At 43.7% G+C, this 27,622-nt stretch overlaps 1 protein-coding gene across 2 annotated transcripts in view; it reads left to right on the plus strand.

The window, feature by feature from the left end:
* Window positions 1-27,622, plus strand: part of OGDHL (oxoglutarate dehydrogenase L) — a 713,311-nt gene that overhangs the window by 271,677 nt on the left and 414,012 nt on the right. For both annotated transcript variants that reach the window (XM_085608435.1, XM_085608426.1), the window contains one exon: window positions 25,909-26,024. In XM_085608435.1, the coding sequence (XP_085464561.1) occupies window positions 25,909-26,024 (116 nt within the window). The remainder of the gene's footprint in view (window positions 1-25,908; window positions 26,025-27,622) is intronic.

The following is a 27,622-nucleotide window of genomic DNA, read 5'->3' on the forward strand; positions in this document are numbered from 1 at the left end:
AGGTACATCACCTTCTGATTCCGATGAATTGGTATCTGAGAAAGTGACCACAATTCTTTTATTGCTATTAGCATAGGTGTGTGACTCATTTTCATTTTGCCACTCCTGATAGTAATTGCTTCTGAGATATGGATATGCTTTTTCCTGGGTAAACCATTTTATATCCTTCCTCAGTTTTTCTGAGGAGAAACAGGGGAAACCACTAGCCTAACTTCATTACAAAGTCAATCATTTAATTCTAGGCCGGACTCTCCCAAGGACTGTGGCCAAGCACCACCTGAGCAAGAAGTTTGAATAGGGGAGGACTTGATTTGGATTGTAGAATAGTCAGGAGGACAACTTCTGAACTCAAGATTAATGAGGTTATCTGCTAAGGTTGGATCATAAAAAGTGACCTCTATAAGGTCCATCCTATTACCATTCTGAGAAATCCTTCTGGCTCCCTCTATGTCAGCTCTGATTACAGAGCAGCAACCCCTTACATGCCTGAGCCAGTGTATGACCTTGTTAACCAGAGATTCACTGCTTTCAAATTGGGACCCAGAGGACAATCTTGGAACATTTACCATAAGGACCTTTCGTGGGTGAAAAGTACGACTGTGTGGCCCATATCTTTGAGTTTGATGGTAGGGATTACCTCTAGGAGTGGTTCCAGTTCTCTCATTAATAAGGGAAGGTCTTCCAGCGCGTGGTAATACCTGAGGCATACCAGGAGAGGCTCTGGTAGGATGTCTAACAGAAGGTGGGGTGCAAGCAGCGGCAAAGTTAGCCCTTGATGGAGCTAAGAAACGAGACTGGATATTCACGGGGTGAGAAACATGGGGCAGATTCTTAGCATTAACATTAGACGTTACTGGCGGCCCATCAGGCACCTCTATGGGGACCTTTACCAAACCCCTCTCCGAGTTAACAGAGTCTAGCTTAGAATGAGTATCGGTAACCAACTTAGATTCCCCCAACTTCATGACAGTGGTTGATAATGTATCAATCTTGAGTTGCATAGTCTCAATCAGGGAATGCAGGTTTTTCACTAGAACCAACAGAGATTTTATATCATGTTTGCAGGATTCAGTCCCCATGAATCCCTCGGGCAGGTTAATGATAGAGCTATCTTGAGGTAAAAGAGGACCTATATTTGTATCCAAGCGTGCAGGAGAAAGCAGAGCTGGACAACTAGCATCAGTATCAACTTCACTCAGAATGGAAAACCTGTTGCTACAAGCTATACCCGGGGGACAGTTAAAGTCAGAAGGGGATTTGTCAGAGTGAACTTGGCACGCATCCGTTAATACTGTGGGGGTGATAGAGACCACAGCTTTGCCCCTTACCCCACTTGATTGTTCCTCCCCACCCTTTTTCGAGAGGAACATATCCGGAACTGTAACAATACCTTTAGTAGACACATTTCTACCACCAATAGCCGGCAAAGGGGTGGCATTAAGTAGTTCCCCGCATTCATCAACTATAACCTCAATGCGGTCCATTACACAGTTACTGGCTGCATGTTGGCGAGCTTTCTTTGCTCTAGACTTCCTTGTCTTAGAATTCACAGGCAGGGAACGTGAAGAGTCCGATTCTCCCTCAGGGGTTTTCCTTTTACCCATGGCTGTAAGAAATGATGACAAATATACAGACCTTGATAACCCGGGAACACGTTGTCAAGGACCAGGCCGACCCGACCCAGTTCGTCCCCGGACGGCCACAGACGGCCCGCCCTCTGCCCGGGCTCAGCCCGGCGCCGCCCGCGCGCGTCCCGCGACGCGGGGTATGATGACGATTTTTAAGCGCCTCCGGGCGCTAATCCGGTGACGCTGCTTCCGAGGTGGGCCCGGGGATCCTGGGTAATGTAGTCCTTGCACGCCCTCCCTCCACGCTGCGGCCACGAAGGTTTGACACGCGGCGGCGGGAGGGGGGGGGAAGGACAGAGCAACAGCAGGACACTCGGGGACAAAGACGCCCAGGCCCCAGGTACGTGCAGGGGCAGCAGAAAGCCGCGTTCAGGAGACAGCCATAGAAGCACGGTCTCAGTGGAGTTCCTTGATATAATGATACAATCAGAAGATGGTAAGATCTCTGTCAGCTTCTATAGAAAACCAACTTCTAAAAACACCATTCTGGCACATTCTAGTTACCATCCGAATAGCCAAAAAGACTCTATCCCCTTTGGTGAGTTTTTGCGTATTAGACGCAATTGTTCCAACATCAAAGACTATGACAAATATGGGGAGGACTTGAAACAGAGATTGATTGCACGAGGTTACCCGAGACGTTTGATTAGATCCGCTTACCAAAGGGCACGATATTACAACCGAGGTGCCCTTTTAGCAGGCAACACACGTCCGAAGAACGACAAACTAGTCTGTGTTGTGAATCATTCAACCCTTAACTTCAAACTAAAAAAGGTCTTAAACAAAAACTGGCATATTCTCAATGCAGATGAGGACCAAGAGAGCATCCAAAAGCCTATCCTTGCATATCGCAGAAACCGCAATATCAAGGATAGCCTGGTCAACACAAGGCCTAAACAGAGAAAAGTCAACTCACAAACTACGTTAGTAGGACCCCCGATCCTAGGCAACCACAAATGTGGCTCATGCTTTGCCTGTGAAAGCGCGTTAGTCACTGAATCATGGAACTACCAAGGAAAGGCAGGCAGATTGCGTGACTTCACGAACTGTAGAAGTCACAACCTTGTGTATCTTATTTTGTGCCCCTGTGCTCTCGGATACGTAGGGGAGACAGGACGCGAGTTCAGAACTCTCTACAGTGAGCACAGATCTGCCATTAAAACCAAAAAACTACTTAGTCCAATGGTACAACACTGCATTGACCTTCGTCATAATGAAAATGAACTAAGATGGTTGATCCTTGAAAAGATAAAAAATATCCCAGGTAAGGAAACACAAAAAGTGAGAAAAACACGTGAGAACTATTGGATTTATACTCTAGACACAGTTAAGAACGGTCTGAACGAGGAAATAGTTTGGCATACTAGTTAAAGGATCTTTAAATCTTACGTAGAAGACGATGATGCCATGGACTATTTGCTGCTTTTGTACATAATAAGCTGCCATATAATTATAAACACTGTCCCACCATCCAATTTCAGGCAGATGAAGTAGGAATAGCTGTATTAGGTGAAAGTGTGATATTGGTGTAGCAACTAGACGCCATTATACACTATGTGCTAATATGTGTCCCGTAAGATTATCTACAACGAGAGCTGAAAGCCTGAGTTCACATTCAGGATGTGGCAGGCGTAACACACCACTTATGCCTATTCTATTTTTTTCTACCCTAATATGGGAGTATTGAGATCAGTCCTCTATCAAATAATGGCGTTTACGTTTCGTACAGGATTTTCCCTTAATAACTTAAGAAGCTATTCTATTAATACCCATTGTATTTCACACGATGTCCATGCTCTGTGATCTGTATATAGCATTGCAACCAAGTCGGGTTTACAAATAACCAACAGTCTGGACAAGGGACACGAGTGAATCGTGCTCAATGTTCCGTCTATTTAATTCCAGTACAGATATACAACGTCTAATCGTATGTATAATACAAATGGTATTCTGCACAGATATCTGCTTTTATTACAATCAACTGTTGTATTACTGGTATCTACCCTATCCATTATGTTGTCTTAGATTCGCGGGACGAACAGAGTCATACTGCCTGATATACGTACATCAGGATTGACCCATTCCAATATGGCGCCAATATTTCACGATAAAAATACAGCTAAACAATCACTTTGGGCTTACCAAAATAACAGATATCGGCTTTATGCCTAGCAAACAGAATGGATATAACATCTTGTTTCAGGTTCTATAGCAGAACGGGGCAAATAATAGCACAAACATTTCGTGATATCGTGAGATCTATCAGAGTCGCAATAGGGCACCATTTCTCTAAAACCATTCCAAGATGGAGGCAAAGTTACCGGGAACACTCCACGAAGAGGATATGTACGGAGAAATGACATACAGCCCGCCGATAGCGAGCCGCAGGTGTCTCATATTAATCAATCACTTAAAATTAGCTTAGGGTAGAAAGCATATAAAAGGCAACAGTATCGCCTCTGACTCACACGGAGCCGGACCATGTTAAGATCCTTCGTAGAAAACTACGCATCACGAACCGATAGGTGAGATACCTTTTAACGAGACTGTGCGTATTTGGGCTCCAACGTAAGCATTGGGAATGGTAATTTGGTTTATCCTAAAATAAACCCCGTAAATAGTAGACTTTCGGACCGTAACAGATGCAGTGGGTAAAAGGGAAACTGTGCCTCATGGTCTGGGAGGTAACTATCTCACGTAGGGGAGAGTTAACAAGGTATTAAACCCCAGTTTACGTGTATTGAGACGCTGTAGAGGGAAAATATCACTAGTATGATATAGACCCTTAATTGTCGAGTGTTATAAACACCATAATGGGAAAGGATGGTAAATCAGAGCCAAAGAATATATGTGCATATACTGGCTCCGCGGTTAATAACACTAGCTAATTTTCTCTTAATCCCGTTTCCTTTATCAGCGTCTGTCAGGGTACTAAGAGACAGACCTCAAACCTTGATGTAGATAGCCACAGCAGACAAGAACTCAAAGAAAAAGAACTAAGAATAATCTACAAAGACAAGACTGGGAAAAATCCTGAGCAAGTAGGTTACATTTTATAAACAGAGTGGTTTTTCTACAAATGGTACAATCCACTTTACCTCGTACTATGAGCAACTTGAGAGGTATTAATCCCTAGTCCTTATTACCAAATATAGGTTAACAACGGACCATATGTACCTTGAACGCAACCAGTCTCTTCAAACAAAAAGACCCTGAAAACTGATTACGTGGTGATTTGACGGCCCCACCCTACAGTCTTAGTGTGACTCAGACATATACGAGGTATGTTGTTTAATGATATATTGGGAAAATATGCAGACAGTAATGATATACCATTTATAAAGAGACTAGCTAACCATCATTATTTTTTATAGTAATAGCCAGAGTCAAGCAGATCTCTCTTAAAATCGAGGAAACTACACATGCAAATACTACTACTAGTGAGCCCTGTCGCCTTGTACCAGGTAGATTCAGGCATTTTTTCCTCATATCTATCATTTGTAGCATGTTCCCCAGAATTATAGGTGGAGAGATGCAGAACTAGATGTTAAGACTTTATACTCCACCTATCCTCTATCTATCCTGGTTTTCTCACTTTCTTTTCTCTTCATTCAAGTAAAATATTAGTAATACTATTCAGAGGGCAATGAATTCAGCAGCGCTATTGCTAACCTGACAGTTATAAAGGGTTTTTTAAATAAATAATGTTTTGGAGATAAACTGTATATTCTCCTGTGGGATTGATACATGGTACATGATATTACATAAAATTATGTTAAGTAACATTATCTTATTGATTTTCAGAAATTCAGGCCCCCACCCTTGCCCGTGATTAATACACGTAGCAACAGGTCCTGAGGAAGGTGGCATTTGAAGATTGTTAGGCCACCGAAACGTGCGTCGACCAGTCTGTATGAGACACCCCAACGTTCAGTTATCTATCAGAGAACCCAGCGGCTCGCCCTGTCGTGGACGAGCTCTGCATTCGTTGTTCTTCTCTTTGGGGAGCAGTATGAAAGGTGTTATATGAAAGTGATATGTATGCAGTAATTTTAGAGGTGTGATTGGTGTGGGGTTATTATTTTGTGAATTATTGTTGAAACTCATATGGTTTTGACAACCAAAAAAACGTTTTTTCTGAGTTTGTATTTTATAAAAAAGATAAAATCATATACTTTAAAGAGATGAATTTTACTGTATGAGAAAATAATGTAAAGAAGTAACTAATCAAGAAGAAACAATGAAAAAACAACTATAAATAAAAAAGATATAAAAATGTATACACAGTTGTGATATCTATTTCCATTTGTACCCACATAAAGTAAAGTAAGATAGGTCTAGAGGGATACTGCTTGGCATAGTTGACTGGTATTGGTATGTCCATTGTTTTGAAAATTTGAGCTTCTATTTTTGAATGTGTGTATCAAAGGTTATATTAGGGTGAGAGGAGGTCTGCCACTCTATCACAAGGATGATGTCATCAGTGATGTCATCAGTGATGTCCTTTGAGATGTCATCAGTGATGTCATGAGTGATGTCACTGACCATGTCATGAGTGATGTAATATGTGACGTCATCAGCAGTGCATTGCGGGCGCGCGAGTTATAGTTAGCTGAACTAACTATAATGGGGGAATTTCAATGGTTTTGTACGAGTGAAATGTCCAGCTAACTATAACGCCCCTGAAACCTATGGTTTTTTCAGTGAATTTCTAAGGTTTTTTAAATGCTAATTTCTAACTATGCCTGCAGAGATAGGACATGTGAAGAAAGAAGAAAAAACGCACAGAAAGAAAAAAAAGAAATGCAGAAAGAAGCAACAGAAGCCCTCAAAGACGAAGAAAAGTTCAGGAAGAAGGATAGCGTGCAGAAAGAACAAACAGAAGAGCAGAAAGAAGCCTTGTTGCAAAATCATCCTGTACCCTCAACTTTTTTAGACGGATACTGGTGGTAACTGAGTCTGACTAACCAGTCCTAGATCCAGTGCTATGTTAAAAGACACTTAGAATACAGTGAAAACACCTACATATACTAGGTAACACTATGCGTTGGGGTCCCCCAGTGATTAGCATGACCTCCTCTGTAAGCCCCTAGTATATAATAGGGCAGGGGGATTAAAACTACCTCTTAAAACGCGCCACAGGGCATGTTTGCGCACGTCACCTCAGGCCCTGTCCCCTCCCTTCCCCACTGTGTAAACACGCCCTGTGGTTGTTTTTAAGTTGGGAGATTAAGTCCCCTTTAAATCCTGAGGGTCCCTAGGGTCCAACTAGCCCACTAGGTACCTCCAGTAGGCGCCACAGAGCTGCGTTGCAGAATGATGTAAAAAGGGGCACGGCCTAGACCACCTCTCTGCAACGCAGCGCAGTGGCGCTTACTGGTAGCACCTGGTGGACTAGTTGGCCCCCAGGGTCCCTCAGGAATGAAAGGGAATTATTTCCCCAACTTAAAACGCGCCACAGGCCGTGTTTGCACATGTCACCTCAGGCCCCGTCCCCTCCATTCACCACTGTGTAAACGCGCCCTGTGGCCGCTCTAAGTTGAGAGATTAAGTCCCCTTGAATCCTAAGGGTCCCTAGGGTCAAACTAGCCCACTAGGTACCTCCAGTAAGCGCAACAGAGCTGCGTTGCAGAGAGGTGTAAAAAGGGGCGTGGCCTCAGAACACCTGTCTGCAACGCAGCTCCCTGGCGCATACTGGAGATACCTGTTGGGCTAGTTGGCCCTCAGGGACTCTCAGTATTGAAGGGGAATTAATTCCCCAACTTACAACTCACCAGGGGGCGCATTTGCAGAGCGCTGCAAGGAGGGGGCGTGGCCTCCGGCGCGATGCCGGTCTTTTATTATTTTTTTTTTTAAGAAGGGGGGCTGTGTGGCCCCCCCTTCGTTTTCTAATTTGTTGGCACTGGAGACCCCATCCCCCAGGGCCTGCCCATTCATTTTGTTTTTTGAAAAAAAAAATTGGAAGGGTGCCGCTTGGCCCCCCCTCCCGAGGCCTTGATCGGCACCGGGGACCCCAACCCCCGGGGCATGGCCTTTTTTTCTTTTTTTTTATTCTTTAGGAGGGGGGCTGCGTTGCCCCCCTCCTCAGGCCACTAATGGCCCCGGGGACCCCATCCCCCAGGCCCGGCCTTTGTTTTTTAATTTTTTTGTTGTTGTTATAGAAACACTTAGGACATGCTGGACAAACAGTACGTACCTATCACCATGACGATTTGCGTGATATTCATTAAAAGGCGACTATGCATACAATGAATCCATGTGGAATGTATTTACACCGCTAGTGAGGCTCTGACGTGTCTGACGCTCTACCGTGCCTAATCCCGGCACCCCCGCCGGTGGGTACTCTCCAAGTAGACACCCTTGTCGTTTATTTGTACAAACATGGGTAGCTATTGACGGGCACATTTAATACACACGCACACCAAGCCATTCAAAGGGGATTCGACAAAAATTCGACCAAACTATGCAAGAAACCCCCCTCACGATTAATAAAACACACATCCACCGCCGGATGTGTAATACTTTTTATTTTACCTTCTGGAAAGGAGACGAACCTCACTTGAGAGTCACAGCGTGCTCCTGGCTGAGCCCAATGCTGTGTTACACCCACCAGTGCCCGCCGAGTGCCACACACCTCTGTGTTGTATTCCACCAGCTAGTGCATATGCTATGACACTCTAGCCCATGTGCACTGTAACACCACCCCGTGAATATGTCATGCCACACTTGCCTTCGCATGGGTTATATTGCCCCATCTAACGTGCCTTCCTCGATGCCTATGTTATAACGCCCAGCGCTATGCCATACATATTACAATCTGGGATCCATATCTTTGTCACAGTGTATATGCAACGTTGCACTCCCCAGCACATATTTTATATTACAACTTTTGAGACTAGTTAGGTTACACAACACTGCCCTGTGCATATTACACTCCATGGCACATATCGCATAGCACGCGCTAGTGCCTGTGCTATCTCGCGCTCTCCAATGAATCTGTTATTGCGCACAATGTATTGCATATTATATTTCACGCCCCGCTTCATCTTATATCACACTTTTTGGTGCATAGTTTATACCATATACTATATCTAGTTTTCATTTTCAATCGTGCTCTCAGGACTATGCTCTATATAACACTGCGTCCACCTACCCTTTTCACGGGCATTACATTTTGCGATGGGGGGTGGAGGGTCAGGGGGTGTTTCTGTCAAGTGAGCCCGGAGTCACAGTCACAAACGTCCTCTTCTTCCTGAATAAAAGTGAGATTATGCTGCATACTTGTTCATATTTTAAGTGTTCGCACAGACACACATTTTAAAAACAATAAAGTTTCTAATACCCACCTTCTCTGAACAGTTAGCTTGCTGCCCCATCCACCTCCTCCCTATCCTCTGTTGGTTGAATCCATGGACTAGCCTCCTCCCTCCTGCCATGCATGGTCTGATGTGCTGCCACTGCCCTCCATTTAGCATGATGTACCAGTCCACTCCTCCTGCCCTCCATTGCCCAATTATATGGCCCATCATTGACCTCCTGCTTAGCCTCTGTGCTTAGCTTGCTGCCCCTATTCTCCTTCCCCCTGCCCTCCGATGTCTTTGTGCATGCCCCTGCTCCATCCTTTTTGCCCACCATGTTCCATGGACCTGCCACTCCTATCTACTCTGAGTGTTCTGTTGAGCTGCCACTCCCCTCCCACCTGCCTAGCATTGTCAGATGACAGTAACCTGTCCCTGCCACCTCCACCCTGCCTGTCCACATGCCATGCCCGTATCCCCTTCCTCCTGTCCTCCATGGTCCATTTTACTGCCACACCCTTCTGCCCTCCCTGGTCTGTTGTGCTGCAACTGCCCCCCCTGCCTGTCCCGCACGGTCTGTTGTGAGGCCCCTTCCCCTGAACTCTCTTGTCTGTGCCCAGGTCCTGACCCTCCCTTCTATCCTCCATGGTCCTTTGTGCATGCCCCTGCACCCTCCTTCTTGCCCATCATAGCCATTGTGCTGCCACTAACCCTCCCGCTGGCCCTGCATGGTCTTCTGTGCTGCCATGGCCCCTCCCACCTTCCCTGTGTGGTTAGCTAGCTGCCCCTGACCCCCTCCCACCTTCCCTCCATGGTCTGTGTGTATGCCATCATAGTCTCACTGTTGCTCTCCATGGTGTGTCTTGTTTCTAGTGCCCATCCTGCCTGACCTCCATGGCCATCTTGCTGCTCCTGCCCTGCCCCCTTGCCCCCAGCCCTCTGTTTCCATGTGCAGACCCCTATTCCCTCCCTCCTGGCTTGTCTGTTCCATTGTAATGCCCCTGATCCGTCCCTCCTGCCCTTTATGGTCTGTTATGCTGCAGCTTTCTCTCCTGTCTGTCCATTATGGTCAGCTAGCTACCATTGCCTCTTTCCCCTCTGTTCTCTGTTGTCCATGTGCATGGTCCTGTCCCCTACCTATTGCTTTCTATGGATTGTTGTGCTGCACTCCCGTCCCGCATGCCCTATGTGGTGTATTGTGCTGCTGCAAACCCTGATGCCTGCCCTGTAGGGTCAGTTTGGTGCACCTCTCCATGTCCCTCCTCTCCTCTGTTATCCGAGTCCATGTCCCTACCCCAATTCCTCCTGCCTACCATGATCCAATGTACCACACTTGCGAACATTTTGAACTTGGTAAGAGGGAGATTTTGAAAAAAAACTGGGGTATTGATTTTCCCCTTTGAGTTACATTCAAAAAGAGGAGATTGTAGACAGGAGACAGATCAGATAAAGCCCATTTGAGCTTAAAAACATTGGACGTTTCCTGGCTGAAACGGGTCTGTTGGCATGTATGGTTGTACTACCACTGCCTCTTCCTTCTGCCCACAATGGTCTATTATATTGCCACAGCCTCTCTTGCCAGTCCTGTATTGTTGGTTTGTTGCCCCTGCCCCCCTTTCCACTGCCCTCCATAGTCTGTTGTGCTGCCACTGCTCTTCCTGCCTGCCCAGTGTGGTCAAATTGTGGCCTCTGCACTCTCCTACCTGCCTTCAATTTTCAGAGTCCGTGCCCCTGGCCTCTGCCTCTCAACAGTATCCCAATGAACAACTAGATTGCTAACATTCTATATTTATTACAAAAGTGTGGAACGCCTGACGTCATCTTGATGTAATCAAAACTGTAATACCTAGAGCATTTCCTTCAAAAATTACATATATGAGAGGGTCTTATTTGCATCAAAATTATGGTTAGTGCTCTAAATAACTAAAATGAGGACATATTTTCTGAGTTTTCAAATAGCGACAAAGAACTTTTAAATTATTTGTAATCTTTATGTTTTTTTATCCAGTTGACCACTTGATTAAATGTTGCACCTAGGGGAGAGGATATAGTGTTACTTCCAGAGCTGCAGACTTTGCAACTGGGGAACCAGGTTGGAGTTTCTGCTTCAGGTCAACATTCTGTGATTCTGGTCAAATCACTTAATCTCCCCATGTCTACAATCAAAATGAATTTGATCTTGTGTGATGTAACCAATGCTCATGTAAAGCACTCTAATACCTGACAAGTCTGCACTATATAAAACTGCAAATACACAAAAAATAAGTGTTTTGCACACTTCTGTCATTGGGCTACATGTGGGCTACATCTGGGTGATATGTGTGCTGCATTTGGGCTCTTCTGTCTCTGGTGGCCATCTTGGGAGATTTATTTGTTATGAAGTGTCCCAAGTTCCTCATTTACTGCAGTCTCCTCAGTAGGAAATGCGTTCAGTTTTTTACTTTGATTCCATCAAGAAGGTATTCAGATATGTCACACATTTGCCATAAATTCAGAATGTTAGCACTCTAGTTGCTCATTAGATCACTGTAGTAAAGCTACTGCTCACCAGGGAAGTCTGCTGCTGGTATTCAAAGTGCATGTTTCAGTCTGCATGTCAGAATATTTTTATGAAATAGAAGAGGATTTGAGAAGTTGAAATGTGCCCTAATTTTTCTTTCTGCAGCACCAATCATAATTTCTACGGCAAAATAAACCCCCTCATTTTGTTCCTTTGTAAATTAAATGTTTTAAGTGTTACCACTTTATTCCAATCAAGATGGCTTCAGGTGTGCCATACTTTTGTCATAAGTAAGAATGTTAGGGCTCTAGTTGTTCGTTAGAACACCCTGGGACATTCTGTCATTGGGCTATACTTGGGCTACATCTGGGTGATATTTGGGCTACATTTGGGCTCTTTTGTCTCTGGTGGCCATCTTGGGAGATTTATTTGTTATCAAGTTTCCTAATTTCCTCATTTACTGCAGTCTCCTCGGTAGGAAATACTTTCAGTTTTTTTACTTTGGTTCCATCAAGAAGGTATTCAGATGTGTCACACATATGCCATAAATTCTGAATGTTAGCACTCTAGTTGCTCATTAGACCACTGTAGTAAAGCTACTGCTCACCAGGGAAGTCTGCTGCTGGTATTCAAAGTGCATGTTTCAGTCTCCATGTCAGAATTTTTTTATGAAATAGAAGAGGATTTGAGAAGTCACTCAAAATGTGCCCTAATTTTTCTTTCTGAAGCACTAATCATACTTTCTATGGCAAAATGAACCCCCTCATTTTGTTCCTTTTTAAATTAAATGTTTTAAGTGTTACCACTTTATTCCAATCAAGATGGCTTCAGGTGTGCAATACGTTTGTCATAAGTAGGACTGTTGGCGCTCTAGGTGTTCTTTCGAACACTCTGGGAAGCTGCAGTAGAACGCAAAGGAATCAACTGACAGTCTCTGCCCTTGTTGGATGTACATGTTTTACTTAGAATGTCAGACTTCATTCTCACATGACTGAGAAAGATAATGTGAATTTACAGAAAATATGCTCTCAGTTTAGCTTATAGATCACCTTCCAAACCTCTGGGAAAAGCATGAGAAAATAGTTTTCTCTCAAACATGATTCATGATATCACAGCAGAAGGCATTTTCACATGGTAAAATCACCTTAGAACACACCACAATTCCTAAAATGAGTATGGTACCATTAACAAATGATTTATAATGTAACTAAAGTCTTAAAACCTTCTATTAACTGCAATGCTTTTAAATGAGGTGCTATCATGTATATTGGTCCCAAGATGGCTGCCAACACTTCTTGGATGAAGTACTGACAGCCAATCAGATCTCACGATGAGATGTGTGGTTAGGCTCCGCCCAGATATGTCTATCTTTTTAACTCTAATTTTCTCAGGAACTACTGAACGGATTTCCACCATTTAAGCAAAAGGCAAGAGTCTGAACTGAGGACTACCTCTTTGCCAAATTTGGTGTAATTACGTTCAGCAGTTCGGGCTGTAGCTGTGTCAATAGGTCCTATGGGAAAATGCATGGGGAAAACGTGTTTTGGGACCCCCCTTTTTTCTCGGCCCCCGCTTGACGAATCACCGTGAAATTTTCAGGATAGGAGCGGACCGAAGCTGGTCAAAAGTTTGGAAAATTTCGCGTAGATTTGTCAATCGGCGCCAACGTTATTCCAAATAGAATGTTGCGGATTTCCTATGGAAAATAGGTCCTAACTATAACTATCTACTGGCGACTGCCAGTAGGTAATATATATATATATATATATATATATATTATCTACTGGCGGTCGCCAGTAGATAGTTATAGTTAGGACCGTGTTTCCATAGGAAATCCGCAACATTCTATTTGGAATAACTTTGGCGCCGGTTGACGAATCCTCGCGAATTTTTCAAAACAAATGGGGCGCTACGCTCCGCTCCTACCCTGAAAGTCTTGGGGGGATTCGTCAAGCGGGGGCTGAGAAAAAAGGGGGGTCCCAAAACGCGTTTTCCCCATGCATTTTCCCATAGGACCTTTAGTCCGAGCTACAGCCCGAACGGCTGAACAGAATTACTTGAAATTGGGCAGAGAGGTAGTCCTCAGGTCAGGGATGTGCCTTTTGCAGGTCTGGTGTAAATCTGTTCAGTAGGTCCTGAGAAAATAGCATTTAAATCAATATATATATCTATAGGCGCGCTCCGTGCGCTTACGGTAAGCTTACCGTAGGCGTACGGTGCTGTGCGCGAGCTCAATTCTGATTGGTGGTTACATGACTGTAAACATTCGAATCGGTTGAAATCAGAAAGTATCGGCCGCCATTTTCTGTCTCTCGCACTGAAAAACAAAGGTTGATAACATGAAAAGGGGGCAACGAAGAGAGTTGCAGACCCCCTAGCGTTCGTCAGGGGGTTCACGAAGGACCAAAAAGTATGAAAAATAAATTTAATAATTAAAAAATAAAATAAAAAAATAAAAAAGAATTAACAATCACATTTAATATATAAATCTAAGGACCCCCAAGGGAGAAAAAAACAATTGATATTTTGTAAAAAATGGCGAGGTGTGCACGGTACGAAATGGGCGCGCGCAAAAATTAAAAATAAATACATAACTTAGCATTTAAAAAACCGTACAAATTCACTGAAAAAACCATAGGTTTCACACACGTTATAGTTAGGAATTAGCATTTAAAAAACCTTGCAAATTCACTTAAAAAACCATAGGTTTCACACAAGTTATAGTTAGCTGTACATTTCACTCGTAAAAAACCAATGAAATTCCACGTTATAGTTAGATCAGGTAACTATAACTTGCGCGACCGCAATGCACAATGTGTCATTTCAGATGTCATCATTGATGTCATGAGTGATGTCACTGACCATGTCATAAGTGATGTAATATGTGACGTCATCAGCAGTTTATTGTGGGCGCGCAAGTTATAGTTACGTGATCTGACTATAACGTGGAATTTCATTGGTTTTTTACGAGTGAAATGTACAGCTAACTATAACTTGTGTGAAACCTATGGTTTTTTAAGTGAATTTGCAAGGTTTTTTAAATGCTAATTCCTAACTATAACGTGTGTGAAACCTATGGTTTTTTCAGTGAATATACACGCACACGCACACGCACACACACACACACACACACAGTGAATTCAGAATTATTTCGATGAAGTACACTTTCGAATGGGGGAAAAAATCTGCGTATTGAACCAGAGAGGCTTTGCCATTGGTCCGCAGTTGACCAATCCTCTTCCTCCTGATATGTAAGGCAACCAATGACAATCAAGGTTGCAAGATAAAAAAGACAATCATGTCAGCGCCGCTTCGATCAAAAGCAAGCAGGAAGAAGGCTCATTGCCGAAACGTGTCCTTGCAAATTGATAATAAAGTTACCTGAAACTGGACCCCGCGAGTGCAGTGTGTTTCTTTGAAACAGGAGCTGATATATATATATATATATATATATATATATATATATATATCAAAGCAAAGAGACTCCTTCCAAAGATCCTGGGCCCATAGAGGGGTGACACCATGCAGGCGGAGAAAACCGGTAATTCACATACACATAAATGGGGTTACCAATCGTGCTCTCAGGTACTCGCAAAAATCCAGACAGAATACCAAAGTTAGATTTGGTGGTTTATTCCTTCATAAACCCTCCGTGACGCGTTTCGACTTCGAAAAGTCTTGATCACTCAAAGGGTACTGCAAAATGCGAATGCTTACATAACATTTTCTCATAAAATAAACATAGAAAATGGATTGACTGTATACAAACAGTGTTGCTGAATTGCCCTGTCCGCCATTTATGAATGGTTACATGGTGATAAATGTTGCCTTTGCAAAGCTTGTCATTGCACAATGCGATATTTGGCCATTTAATCCTTGCATTTGCTAACTGTTTCCACGAATGCGTACTTTCCTCTGCGGGGTCAGTAGTGTGGCATGATGGTGTACGGAGTCAGGTGCTACCGTGTTTACTGTGTGTTCTAGTTGCGGGAAAAATACCTGGCTTGATTATGTACTGTCATCTTAGTGCATGCTGGTATGTGTAGTTTGTGTGAGCTGCGCCCTCAGATCTAAAGAGATTCTACGTGAAGTATTCCGTGGCTTACTGATAGATGACCTGATGCCTCGCGCCGTGCACTGCTAATGTGGATTTGATAAACCGGAGTAAAAGTGCGCTCAGATTTGCTCGGTTGGTATGTATGGCTGAAAAAATCATGTCCCTTGTTAGTGGGTAGATCACCTTGTTGCAGTTGTTTAGATTCAGCACAATGATCGCTGGTTAGTGGGAGAATCTGTAGGCTACTTGCATATGTATGTGCAGTCTTGCTCGTGTGTTAAAGCCCCTCTGTACCCTCTAGTGGAAGTGTTGTACATGTATTTCAGAAACGTTGTTGATTACTGCAGTGTATACCCCGTCTACCTCCTAGTTCGTGCACATGTTCTACAAACTTATCTGTAAAACACACAAATAATAAACAATACGCAGTGCAAAAAACAGTGCAAAAAACAGGTCTTATCTGTGGACGTGGTTGCAGCAGAATTACATCACGAAGAAAAGGTTAGGGATCCCCTTGTCACAGTCACAAGGCATCGTCCCTTCCTTTCCTCCTGAAAAAGATGTGAGAGAAAGAGAGAGAGACAAGAAAGGAGAAAGAAGAGAATGGAGTTACTTTCCGCTTGTTTTAACACATTATAACAAAAATGCACAACAAACTTAATTGCTACTGCTACACTACTAGATCATGGGGATTCTCAGTTATTACACTTCTTGTAGGTGTATAGCCATTTCCTCGTCCATGTTATGTCCATTATTGTAGTGTGTGGACATCCCTATAATGTGTCAGGATTCACGTTGTCTAAGTTTGAGTGTGCGATTGCCTCCTCTTTCGTTGTTCAATACCTGTTCTATGGCATAGTATGAAAGTTTCGCATTGACAGAGAAGTGATGCGTTTCGAAATGTAATGCAATGGGGTACTGTTTGTCCCTATTATTGATTGCCCTCATATGTTCAAGGATTCTTTTTCTTGCCATGAGTGTGGTGCTCCCCACATATCTTAACCGCAGGGACACTCCAAAACATATACCACGAAAGTGGTACTGTATGTCAAGAATTGTTTGATGCTGATCATGTTATTGGTACTAGTATTCCAGAATTCTTTTTTAAAACTGCTGTTGCAATGGCTGCATGGAAAAAAGCATTGTAGATCTATGCCTCTGGTGGCGGATGTGTTTTTCAGGACGCTATGTACTATGAGATCCCTGAGATTGCAGCTTCTCCTGTACATAATTAAGGGACGTGTGGGTATTGTGCTACCAATCACAGGGTCACCTTTGAGGATATCCCATTTCTGTATGATGGACTTGTGTATGTGATTAGTGTCCCCGCTGTGTGTGAGGATAATGTGTGCGTCATTATCCCCAGTGTTCTCTTCCATAGTTCTGGTGGTGTCGCTCAGTAGGGTGTATCTCTCTACTCTCTCTGTTCTTTCTACCGCCTTTTTAAGGACTCATGCTGGGTAGCCCCTCTCCTGGAACCTTTTTATCATGTTGGTTTGTTCTCTCAGATACCCTTCCTTGGAGCTACAGTTCCTTTTGGCCCTTAGCATCTCCCCATAGGGGATGCTCCATTTGAGGTTGTCTGGATGACTACTCATGGCATGCAATACAGTGTTTCCTGCTGTGCACTTCCTAAACAGTGTGGTCTGGATAGTGTTGGTTTTTATCTGTACTCTTGTGTCTAGGTACTCTACCTCCTTCCCACTGATGTTGCTCGTGAGCCTAAGGTTTCTGGTGTTCCGATTGGGTTTATCTACAAACATCAATATATCTTAGCCAGAGGGCCACTTTGGAGAAATCTGAATTAAGTTCACTGTCTTTCCTGATGTCTTCCTCCCAGGCCCCCATGAAGAGTTTCTCGAAACTAGGCACAAAACATGTCCCCATCCCAGTACAGTGGGTCTGTTTGAAGATCTGATTGTTAAACATAAAAAAGTTGTTCGATAAAAAGAAACTGATCATGTCAAGTAACATCTGTGTATGTCCCCAGTACTTAATGTGTCTGCGTTTGAGGAATCTAGCACATGATTTTATACCTTGCTTGTGGTCAATCACTGTGTATAGTGAGTTGACGTCCAGGGTTAAAAGTAAGAAGTCTACCTGCCATGCCACATTACTGATCTTTTTAAGAAAGTCTTTGGTGTCCTTAACATATGAGGGCATGGTACTTACGAAGTCCCTAAGGAAATGGTCCACATAGTGGGATACATTCTCAGTCACACTGCCCCGTGATGACACAATGGGCCTTCCCAGGGGATTCTCTCTATCCTTATGAATTTTGGGCAGAAGGTACAGTAATGGAAGGACAGGGTAGTCCTTTTAGAGAAAACAGAAATACTCCCATTCAATGAGTCCCTTGTCCCTCCAGTCTGCCAATTTCTCCCATATGTGTGTGATGCTGGAATTATACTCAGTTCTGGTGGTACTAGTGTAGGTTTCTCTGTCATGTAACTGCCGCATGGCTTCCTTAATGTATATGTCTCTGGAGAGAATCACGATATTCCTCCCTGTGTCTGCGGGCCTTATGAAAATGCTATTGTCCTCCGCCAGTTCTTGCATCGCCTTTCTCTGTCCTAGTGTGAGGTTATGTTTACATTTTTCATTCTTTTGGACCAGTTCTTTTGTCTGTAGTTGAGTAGTTCTCTTCCCACCTGCTCTCGGAATGTGTCAATGTTATCATGGTTCATGGTCGGTAAAAAGCTCGATTTGGGTTTGAAATTGGTGCACATTGCTTTGTCGTGCCCAATTTCTAGTTCATCTGGAATATGTTGGGCCTCTGAGCTCATGCTCACCCCCTCTCGCTCTTCCTGTAATTCGTGTAATGCTACCAGAGTGTCCACATCACCTATTGTTCATGCCTCCTCGTGTACAGTGCGTTCTGTCGGATGATATTCTTTGCATTTAGTGGGTTTCAACTTGTGCCATTTTTTAAATTTCATTTTCCTGCAAAATTTGAAAATATCTATTCTACTGTCAACATAATTCATGGGTGCTGCAGGGCAAAATGATAGACCTAAGCATAGGGTTCTTTTGTCTTTGGTGCCTATGGGTCTGTGTGAGAGGTTTATGATGGTTTGTGTTACAGTGGCGTCATCCATCATTGTTGTTTCTTGGAGCATGTCTGCTTGAATCCCACTTGCTCCATTTTGTTTCCTTTTCTCTCTCCTCTGCCGGCACCTCTTGTGCCTCTTGTTCTGGTGACCCTTGTTCTTCCTCTTCCTCCTCCCGCTGTCGGGGTATTCTCGTTGTAATTCACCTTGGTTGTTGATCAGCATCAAACAATTCTTGACATGCAATACCACTTTCGTGGTATATATTTTGGAGTGTCCCTGCGGTTTAAGATATGTGGGGAGCACCACCCTCATGGCAAGAAAAAGAATCCTTGAACATATGAGGGCAATCAATAATAGGGACAAACAGTACCCCATTGCACGAAATTTTGAAACACATCACTCCTCTTACAGTGCGAAACTTTCACACTATGCCATAGAACAGGTATTGAACAACAAAAGAGGAGGCAATCGCAATAGACAACGTGAAGCCAGACACATTATAGGGATGTCCACACGCTACCCTAATGGACATAACATGGACGAGGAAATGGGTATACATCTACAAGAAGTGTAATAACTGAGAACCCCCATGACAGGCAACCACCACACATGATCTAGTAGTGTAGAAATAGCAATTAACTTTGTTGTGCATTTTTGTTACAATGTGTTAAAACAAGCGGAAAGTAACTCCATTCTCTTCTTTCCCCTTTCTTCTCTGTTTCTCTTTCTCTCACATCTTTTTCAGGAGGAAAGGAAGGGACCATGTCTTGTGCCTGTGACAAGGGGATCCCTAACCTTTTCTTTGTGATGCCATTCTGCTGCAACCACGTCCACAGATAAGACCTGTTTTTTGCACTGCGTATTGTTCATTATTTGTGTGTTTTATAGATAAGTTTGTAGAACATGTGCACAAACTAGGAGGTAGACTGGGAATACACTGCAGTAATCAACAGCGGTTCTGAAATACATGTACAACACTTCCACTAGAGGGGTACAGAGGGTCTTTAACACACGAGCAAGACTACACATACATATGCAAGTAGCCTACAGATTCTCCCACTAACCAGGGATCATTGTGCTGAATCTAAACAACTGCAACAGGGTGATCTACCCACTAACAAGGGACATGATTTTTTCAGCAATACATACCAACCAAGCAAATCTGAGTGCACTTTTACTCCGGTTTATCAAATCCACATTAGTAGTGCACGGCGCGAGGCATCAGGTCATCTATCAGTAAGCCACGGAATACTTCACGTAGAATCTCTTTAGATCTGAGGGCGAAGCTCACACAGACTACACGTACCAGCATGCACTATGGCGACAGTACGTAATCAAGGCAGGTATTTTCCCCACAACTTGCACACACAGTAAACACGGTAGCACCTGACTCCGTACACCATCATGCCACACTACTGACCCTGTAGTGGAAAGTACGCATTTGCGGAAACAGTTAGCAAATGCAAGGATTAAATGGCCAAATATCGCATTGTGCGATGACATGCTTTACAAAGGCAACATTTATCACCATGTAACCATTCCGAAATGGCGGACAGGGCAATTCAGCAACACTGTTTGTATACAGCCAATGGTCCATTTTCTATTTTTACTTTATGAGAAAAATGTATGTAAGCAATCGCATTTTGCAGTACACGTTGTGGGATCAAGACTTTTCGAAGTCGAAACGCGTCACCGAGGGTTTATGAAGGAATAAACCCCCAAATCTAACTTTGGTATTGTGTCTGGATTTTTGCAAAGACCTGAGAGCACGATTGGTAACTCCGTTTATGTGTGTGTAGATATATATATACGGTCGCCAGTAGATAGTTATAGTTAGGACCGAGTTCCCATAGGAAATCTGAAAATTCTATTTTGAATAACTTTGGCGCCGGTTGACTTATCTTCGTGAAATTTTCAAAACGAATGGGGCGCTCCGCTCAGCTCCTACCCTGAAAGTCTCGGGGTGATTCTTCAAGCGGGGGCTGAGAAAAAAGGGGGGTCCCAAAACGCGTTTTTCCCATGCATTTTCCCATAGGACCTTTAGTCGAAGGTACAGCCCGAACGGCTGAACAGAATTACTTGAAATTTGGCAAAGAGGTAGTCCTCAGGTCAGGCATGTGCCTTTTGCATATATAGTGTCAATCTGTTCAGTAGTCCCTGAGAAAATTGCAGTTAAAAGTACATAAATATCTATATGCGCGCACGGGGGGCGCGCACCAAATGTCCGCGAGCGTAATTCTGATTGGTGGTTAGATGTCAGTCAACATTCCAATCGGTCGAAAGCACGAAGTGTCGGACGCCATTTTGTGTGTGACAGTGAAAAAGAAAGGTGGAGAACGTGAAAAGGGGGCAGGGTAGAGAGTTCCTGACCCCCTAGCCTTTGTCAGGGGGTCCCTGAAGGACCCCGAAGGGTGAAAAAACCATTTTATTTTTTTTCAAAAAATCGCGGGGTGCGCGCACCGTGAAAAACCCTTAAAAAAAAAAGAACATTTTAAACTGTTTATAAGTTTATAGAAGATATTACCTATGCTGTTCAACTTTATCCAAATAAAAAAAAAAGAGCTGAGCCATTCCATATTACAGGATACAGTCAATCTGTAACTATATACATAGGTAGTTTATTGTAAATAAATATATAAAAAATATAATAATACATACATAAATTAGCATTTAAAAAACCTTACAAATTCACAAAAAAAACCATAGGTTTCACACATGTTATAGTTAGAAATTAGCATTTAAAAAACCTTGCAAATTCACTTAAAAATCCATAGGTTTCACACACGTTATAGTTAGGAATTAGCATTTAAAAAACCTTGCAAATTCACTGAAAAAACCATAGGTTTCACACACGTTATAGTTAGGAATTAGCATTTAAAAAACCTTGCAAATTCACTGAAAAAACCAAAGGTTTCACACATGTTATAGTTAGGAATTAGCATTTAAAAAACCTTGCAAATTCACCATAGGTTTCACCCGTTATAGTTAGCTGGACATTTCACTCGTACAAAACCATTGAAATTCCCCCGTTATAGGTAGTTCAGCTAACTATAACTCGCGCAACCGCAATCCACTGCTGATGACGTCACATATTACATCACTGTATTCACTAAGATACTGTTAATAAGTCAGTTATACAATTAATTTTACAAAAAAACCCATCCATTTAGACACTTATTTACCCATTTATTCTTCCATTAACCTTTAGATATACATATATAAAAAATATTTATTTTTCAGAAAGACACATATTCACTGGATGATGTCATCAGTGATGTCATTTGAGATGTCATGAGTGATGTCATGAGTGATGTCACTGACCATGTCATGAGTGATGTAATATGTATCGTCATCAGCAGTGTGTTGCGGTCGCACGAGTTATAGTTAGCTGAACTAACTATAACGGGGGAATTTCAATGGTTTTGTACGACTGAAATATCCAGCTAAATATAACATGTGTGAAACCTATGGTTTTTTCAGTGAATATATATATAGTCCGTAATTACTTATCCATAGATGGTTGCTTCCTTAATAATTGCCAAGTTCATAGCTCTACATTGAGCCCCAAGGAGTGAAGCCGCGCTCAATCCACGCGCCGTGCTCCACATTGAGCCCCGTGCTTCGGAACTCGTGGCCCCTTCACATGGGGTGGTGCTTGCTCAGCGGCTGGTCTGCCGCTAGTTACATCAAAGCTCGTTGGGGTGACCAAAGGGCAAGCAGCACTCGAACACGACACTCTTTTCCCCAGTAAAAGCATTTAATTGGTATGCTCAGCTTCGCTTCTTAGTCTATTAGCATACGACTGCCACCTGACGCGTTTCGTAGTTCACTTCCTCAGAGACACCGCAGTCGAAGGAAGCAAGCCGGGCCACATCCTCCTTTTTAATCCAATCGTCCGCTGATATGCAGCTGCTCTGGATGAGACAAAACGCAATGATTAATGGGAGATGTAGTCCGTAATTACTTATCCATAGATGGTTGCTTCCTTAATAATTGCCAAGTTCATAGCTCTACATTGAGCACCAAGGAGTGAAGCCGCACTCAATGCACACGCCGTGCTCCACATTGAGCCTCGTGCTTCGGAACTCGTGGCCCCCTTCACATGGGGTGGTGCTCACTCAGAGGCTGGTCTGCCGCTAGTTACATCAAAGCTCGTTGGGGTGACCAAAGGGCAAGCAGCATATTCAAGGTACATATAGGCACTTACCTTTCGATATTTTGGTCTCAGTTATTTTGTCCATTATATTATTGCACCACAATATTCATTACATTCAGTAATTCAAATGTGGATTCGCCATACAGGGTACAAGCCATTCAGGTGAGTGGCCCACCTTCATGTAGTTAGGTCAAGGGTGAAGCTGAGATCAGGGTGCGTATTATACTTGCAGCGCATTTTCCATTTTCCAAAGGTCTGCCCGGTGCAATGAAGGAAAGTGCCATAATATGATGAATGTGCTGCCCCCAGGATAGCCGCTTACTTGCGCTGCCCTGGGAGCAGCGCATTCATTTGAAAAAAAGAGTGGCTGCTCTGAAGCCTCTTCGTATTTTCACTGTGCAGGCGACAACCCGCCTCCACTTTGAAGGGGGTGCAGTGAGTGACTGCACTTGCCTGCAAGGGGATGTCTGGGCGGGTCCAATGGACCCCCTTTCCCCCCTGCAGTAGCCTGCCATCAGGGGACGCACTGCACTGTCAGTACGCCTCCTAACAGATTTTTTGCCTCTGCACCCCCGTCTGTAATATAGCGGCAAAGGGATTCCCTCATTTGCATGGAGCACGCACCCATGCAAATGAGGTGACGCTCTTTGAAGATCGCGCAGGTGCTTTATGTGCACCAGCATTATCAGTATTACAGAGGTGGGCGCCTCATCCTCGGACTCCCCTGCCACAGCCGAATCACCACCCACCTACGAGACCTGCACTGGCTCCCGGTCAACAAGAGGATCACTTTCAAACTTCTAACCCACACACACAAGCACTCCACAATGCCGGACCAGCATACCTCAACAAACGACTGTCCTCCTACACCCCAAACCGCCAACTGCGCTCCGCCAACCTCGCCCTCGCTACCCTCCCACGCATCCGCCGAACAACCACCGGCGTCAGATCCTTCTCTCACCTCACTGCTAAGACATGGAACACCCTCCCCCCTCATCTACGTATGACCCAGGACCTGCTGACCTTCAGGAGACGCCTCAAGACAAGCATCTGTGGCCCCCTCTGTAATACCAAAGTGCCCTGGGGCGCACGCAGGTGCACACAGCCGTTGCATACCCAGGTCACTTGTATAATACGGCCCCAGAAGTCTTGCAAGACTTGGTACAACTCTCTAGAAAATGTCAGTGAAACGAAGGGGGGATTAAAGAATAAAGAAGACAATTGTCTGATCACCATTTGAGTTAGCTATTGATTTACGTTTAAGTCCAGGTAGGTAGCACAGTTTTAAGGGTAGGCAGTATTAGATACAGGAGAAGTGGGAACTGAGGGGAAGATGTTGTGAGGGAGAGAGAGGAGTCAGGTGGGAAGCAGTAAGGGCCTAAAGGACATTTAACTTTTCAATTGGATAGCGGTTCAGAAATCTTAAGTTTGGCAATTTAACATTTAGTACCAAGTCTACATGAAGACTGTAATGTGTTAAAGTCAATTAGGCTTTTTGTCAGGGTGGAGCAAAATCCGATTGATGTATGTTCAACATTACAATGAAACATGGACAAGAATGCACTGACATAGCATTGCTCTTTATTATTAGTGTTTTATATTTGTAACCACCACAGATGAGCTAGATAGTGAGAATTGGTAACTGTCGACATCACTCAGTGATATTAAGTAGGGTTTTCTTTCTATTTTTGCTGGGAGTGTCCGGTTGTCATTCCTGATTGCCTTGACTGCCTCTCTGTGAAGTTCTTCCAATGGAAGGATTCCATCAGAGAGAGAGTATAAGTAAGCAGTATTAGTTTCTGTAGACCATGTCCTCTCAGAAGAGCCTACGTGGTGGGTTTTGTCAGCAGCAGAAAGCACTGTTGCACAGATGGCCACACAACACACCTTCTATGAACATGGCTGAGTACACATTTCCATCCAGAGCCATCACCGCCAGGAGCCACGGATACAAATATGTACAGCTACGGTGGACCGCTCGTAGCACAGCGCCTGTTCATAATCTACCATCATCACAACATTTGGGTTGGTTTAAACACAGCACTGTGTCCGCAGGAAGATGTGGTTTTAAACTTATGTCCACTATGGCGTCGCCGGCATAAGGCCAGGTGTACATTAATATAGGCTAAACTTGTTACGGAAGCCGACAAATCAGAATGAATTGTCTAGCTTTGCAACAGTGCTTTGATCATGTTGCTGTAGCTTATACGTAATTCTTGTCAAAAGCCTCCTCTTCCACTGGCCTGTAAATGTTAATTTCTTTGATAATTCCCCACTTTTTAAGTGGAGTGGACCAGTTCTATTGATTGCATGTTGCTACAAAAAATAATGGTGTTGAATAGCCCTAGGGCACTGTATTCTAAAAAGGTTTATGCCTTATTTAACAGTATTCTGCTTGGATGAATTAATTACAATGCTGCAGGATAAGTGTTTAGGTGTGTATTTAAGTTAGCAGAAGTAAGTTTCCAGTCTTGGTCCTGAGTAAATGCTTGTATGTCCAGTGTTGTGCAGAAGGCAATGTCTGACTTTGCTGTATTCTGTGTGTGGAAGTCCTTTGCCATGAAGGTTTGAAGCCACCAATTATCACCATCTGTTTTCTGAGCAGACAAACTGATTGGGCAATGATTTGGGAGCATATGTTGGCATCTGGCCGGAGGATCAGCACTAAGATTTGCACTTACACCTAGAGGGTCTGCTGCTGCTCTGCTGGCTTGCTTGACTGATGGAATTCCTTTAGTTGCTTATTTTGTAGCAGTATTCATAGTCCGCTGTACACACAGCAAGTCTGCATGGACAACAGTAGCACTGAAACCATATTGCACCACTCCTCACCCTTCATCTGAAGGATCAGAAGGCACTTTATAAATTTACGTGCATATTTCATCATTCTGAATCAATCTTTTATTCCCCTTGGGCGCTTGGTTTGTCCTCCACGCAAGGTGAAATGGCTCAATAGAATCAAACTTGGATCCTGCATCCTGCAGCTTTGCTCAAATCTCTTTATGCGCCTGTGCCCGCTGAGTGCTGTCTGCATGCAACGCCAAATTAGTTGTAATTCACTAACATGCATAACCCTTGAGTGCATTAATCCGGTTTCAGACTCGAGCATGCCCCATTGTGCTGTAGTGTTTACTCGTGTGTTTGTGTTGCATTTGATGTAGTTTAATATGCTCATTTTGTGCCTTTTGATGTTTCTCTTGGCCCTTAACGACACAGGTTTTTACGGCTTGCACGAGTCGGACCTGGACAAAGTTTTCCGGCTACCTACAACTACGTACATCGGAGGCAGCGAGAGCGCTCTCTCTTTGAGGGAGATCATTCGGAGGCTGGAGGTCAGTATTGCATTAACAGTTGTGTTTTTTAGCAGATGTTCCTCCTCAATACCGATGACTGGGACCTCAGCTGCATCACCCGACCCCTGGAACATTAAAAGAAGTTGCACCTTGTCTTGCTTGTTCGAAATATTTCAGGCCTAAGTCCATAAGACTCAGTTTAAAACAAGAAACTCGACTGCGGAACTAGCACTAGGTTGAACATTCGGAGTGCGGAATTAGGTGTGGTATCAAAAAGACCATTGCAATATTCAGCCAAGTGACGAATATTGTGTCAAGTCTTTGGCTGAGACCTGATTGATACTTGTTATATTTACATTTCTAACCCAAAAAAGCATAACTGAGAAACACATTCTCCTGAATTTTTGTTTTCATGTTAATTTAATTTCTCTCCTAAATTCATCTGCACAGTTTATGAAATTAAAACATTGAAGTGAAAAAACAGGAAAATTATGTGAAAACATGATAATTTCAATTTCTATAACATCAGATGTGTTTTACCTGCATGAGCATGAGAAGAATGCAGGGTTTAAGTTTTCGGCTTTAAATTGGCAAATCAAAGGCATGCCAAATAGCTGAAATTTGATCTTGATAGTCAATTTTATGTCTGTTTTCCATGTTTTAGATCTTCTTTCAGTGTTTTACTTCATGGCCTGTAGGATTTTTGTACCTCCAGCTTGTTGTGTTTCTGGCCTGATATAACGTTCTGGACTCTTCTTTCAGGTAAAGTAGCCATATGACAAAATTCTGCCCCAAGCAGAATGACATTGTATTGTGTGGCGCCATGTTGCTTGTAGACCCTTAGAAAATGCCATTAACTAGCAGAATAACAATACATCCTGTGACTTCCCTTGGTGTGGAGTGATTTAAAAAAATAAATCCCCTACCCAGAAAAACAATATGTTCGAGGCATATGAGCTGCAGATTATACACTGTGCATAGATCGCCATCTGGTGTTGGGCCCGGATGTTTGCAGTTTGTTTTTCCTTTCGGAAAGTCTTTGGAAGTCACGAGGTCGGTGACTCCTCCTTTGGTTCGTATTGCACATGGGCTTCGGCTCCATCCTCAGATTGTTTTTTTCCGCCATCGGGCTCGGATGTAATACTTCGCGCTCCGGTTCCGAACTTTTCCAGTTCAGCGATCGACGCAAAATCCTCGCTCATCGAGATCCTTCAGATAATAAATCATCTTAATCACCTTCTCTTCGGCACTTCTTCGATTCCGGTCGTCGACGGCGGCCTTCGGGCCTATTCCGGCTCCGGTCTCGGCTGATGGAAAGAACTCCCTTCAAGAAGTGCCCTCGATGTGGGTCCAAATTCCCCCACACCGATCTTCATGAGGTGTGCAACCTCTGCCTCTCCCCTGAACACGAGGCTCGAGACTGTCCCGCCTGCAAGTCTTTTCGATCTAAAAAGACTATTCGAGATCGAAGGGCCAGACGCAACATGGCGCACTCCTCGACATCTTCGGGATACCCAAAAAGGCTTCGGTCACGCCTTCGCCTTCGGGCCTAGGCAAGACCAAGGATACTGCTTCTCACACCCCACCTTCGTGTCCGGTAAAGAAGCCTGTTAAGCCTTCCGGCAGCTCGGGCTCGA

The sequence above is a fragment of the Triturus cristatus genome, chromosome 1_2 (assembly GCF_964204655.1).
Source record: "Triturus cristatus chromosome 1_2, aTriCri1.1, whole genome shotgun sequence".
Classification (NCBI taxonomy): domain Eukaryota; kingdom Metazoa; phylum Chordata; class Amphibia; order Caudata; family Salamandridae; genus Triturus; species Triturus cristatus.